This window comes from Trachemys scripta, chromosome 14 (genome assembly GCF_013100865.1).
Source record: "Trachemys scripta elegans isolate TJP31775 chromosome 14, CAS_Tse_1.0, whole genome shotgun sequence".
NCBI classification, from domain to species: Eukaryota; Metazoa; Chordata; order Testudines; family Emydidae; genus Trachemys; species Trachemys scripta.
In genome coordinates this window covers 2,616,997-2,619,361 of record NC_048311.1, presented here as the reverse complement: position 1 = coordinate 2,619,361, position 2,365 = coordinate 2,616,997, and the positions used below count along the sequence as shown (strand labels likewise).

Below are 2,365 nucleotides of genomic sequence, written 5' to 3'. Positions count from 1 at the left end.
TGCTCAGCATTCCAACTGCATCCATTTATCCTGCACTCTCTCCCTGAGCACAATCTCCCCGCATTGTCTGAACTTCAATCAGCCACCAGTTCAAGTCTCCCACCAGTCCAGTAGTAACCACCAGTGGCATCTGATATTGGTCCTAAAAAGAACAGGGTGACAGGTTTTTAAAAGGTCTATGCACCTCCATTTCTTCCAGGGCTGTGATCTGCAAAAGCATAACAAGAAACCAATGGAAGCAAATGGAAACATGACCTTCTACTTCAGTAGGCTTTGATACTGACCCTAAATCACTCCATGTTATATCTATTTCATTTTAACCTAAGGAAACTGATCAGTTAGCATTGTCCAAACCTGCATTTCCTGCAAGCTTTCCTCAGGGCCTCCTTGACCTCTTTATTTCTCAGGCTGTAGATGAGGGGATTGACCAGGGGAGTCAGGACAGTGTAGAAGACAGAGAGAACTTTCTTGAAGTCACTCAGGGTGTTCGTTGTTGGGAACATATACACAATCAATAGAGTTCCATAAAAAATGGTCACCACAGTGAGGTGAGAGGAGCAGGTAGAAAAGGCCTTTTGCCTCCCAGTGGTGGAAGGGATTCTCAGGATGGTCGCAATGATACAGATGTAGGACATCAAGGTAAGTAGGAATGGGAGAAGTGAGAAAATCAAGATGAGTGTGAAAGCCAACATTTCCATCAGGTGAGTATCATTACAGGAGAGATTTATCAGGGGGATAAGATCGCAAAAGAAATGGTCAATATCATTGGGGCCACAGAAAGTTAACTGTGATATTGACAATGTTGTTATGCTATTACCTAGGAAGCCACCTAGCCAAGAACAACCTGCAAGCTGGAGCAAGACCCTGCCACTCATACGGGTTGCATAGTGCATTGGATTGCATATTGCTAAATACCGATCATAAGACATCACCGATAAGAGAAGGCATTCCGTACCTGCTAGAGAACCAAAGAAATAATATTGTGTGAGACACCCACTAAATGAAACAGTCCTGTCATCAGTCAGGAGACTGGCCAGCATCCTGGGTAGGATGGTGGAGGTGTAGAAGGTCTCCAAGCAGGACAAGTTCCCCAGGAAGAAGTACATGGGGGTGTGAAGGTGCTGATCAGTCACAACTAAGGTCACGATGAGGATGTTCCCAGCCACGGTTGCAATGTAGATCACGAGAAATAGCAGGAAAAGAAGGATTTGCAGTTCAGGGTGAGTCCCAAATCCCAGGAGGATGAATTCTGTGATGGATGTTTCATTTCCCTGTTCTGGGCTCGCCATGAGGTGTGTCTATGGGTAAGAAATTAACTCTGTGATATAAATGAACAAAATTCACTCAATAAATATCAGCATTGTTTTCACTGTCTCCCTCTGCTGGCTACTGAAAAAATAGCTGAGTTGAGAATAGAAGACAGGGGAGGGGAATGCCATCTCTCTTGCTCCCTGAGATAGATTTCATATCTGCACAAACTGCAGGTTAAACAAAATGTTAATCTCTCTGGAAACCTGTGTAGTACCTTGACAGATGGCACCAAGCACTCAGATACAATGGTATTGGGTCTCAGCCACAACAGCACAGGAACACAGATAGAGGAGACACATTAGGTAGATATTGGTTCAAATAGTCACTGCCTGGTGTCTAAAAGCAGAACAAAATAGGCTGGAGTTCCACTCCTGAAATGGGTCAGGATTTTATATTTTAGGGGAAGCCACAACAAACAAACAAACCAAGCAAATAGGGCTTGGAATTGCAATGGGCAGCCAACTGCAAATGAATTGCAGGGGAAATTGGCAGCCTAACTCTATTAGCGCCCTTTGAAAATTTTATGCAGACACACCTTTCCTTCCCTATGACAATAGCTCATAGTCCTGCAGTAGGACACTCCACTTACAGAGACTCAGCCAGGTGACCATCTTATGCAAAAAAGAATGAAATTTGAAAAACCTTACAGTTAGGCCCCAGTGTTGGAAATGTTACTGCTGGTCATACCGTTTCCCAATCTCCTTTTAAAGCTAGAATCCATCAATTTTGCTAAAAATTTACCCTTTCTTGCATAAAATTTCTATTGGAAATTTGTAAGAAATGTTATATTTTCATATTAGTAGAGTGGTGAGGAACCCAAATTTCCATTTTATGGGCAATTCCATGATGTCAGATGTTGGCTTTCATGCCAATTTTGACTTTTTAAAAATGTATGTATTATTAATTTTATTTCTAGATTATTTTTATTTTAGATTACTTATGTTTTTTATTGTTTATTGTATTGTATGTGTATATTTTAAAATTATTTAAATTTTATTGTATTTCATTTATAAAACAATATATAACAACTTCTTTTCCCTAACAAAATTTTCTA

The 2,365-nt window shown here is 40.8% G+C and overlaps 1 protein-coding gene across 1 annotated transcript; it reads right to left on the bottom strand.

Annotated features, from left to right (window-relative positions):
• Positions 1-338: 338 nt before the first annotated feature.
• LOC117887547 (olfactory receptor 1020-like) lies at positions 339-1,289 on the bottom strand. Its single transcript, XM_034790197.1, has one exon. The coding sequence runs from the start codon at positions 1,287-1,289 to the stop codon at positions 339-341; it is 951 nt and encodes a 316-aa protein (XP_034646088.1).
• Between the last annotated feature and the right edge of the window lie 1,076 nt (positions 1,290-2,365).

Excerpts from the sequence above, each read along its gene's own strand:
- LOC117887547 (XM_034790197.1), bottom strand. The coding sequence starts at position 1,289 with ATGGCGAGCCCAGAACAGGGAAATGAAACATCCATCACAGAATTCATC.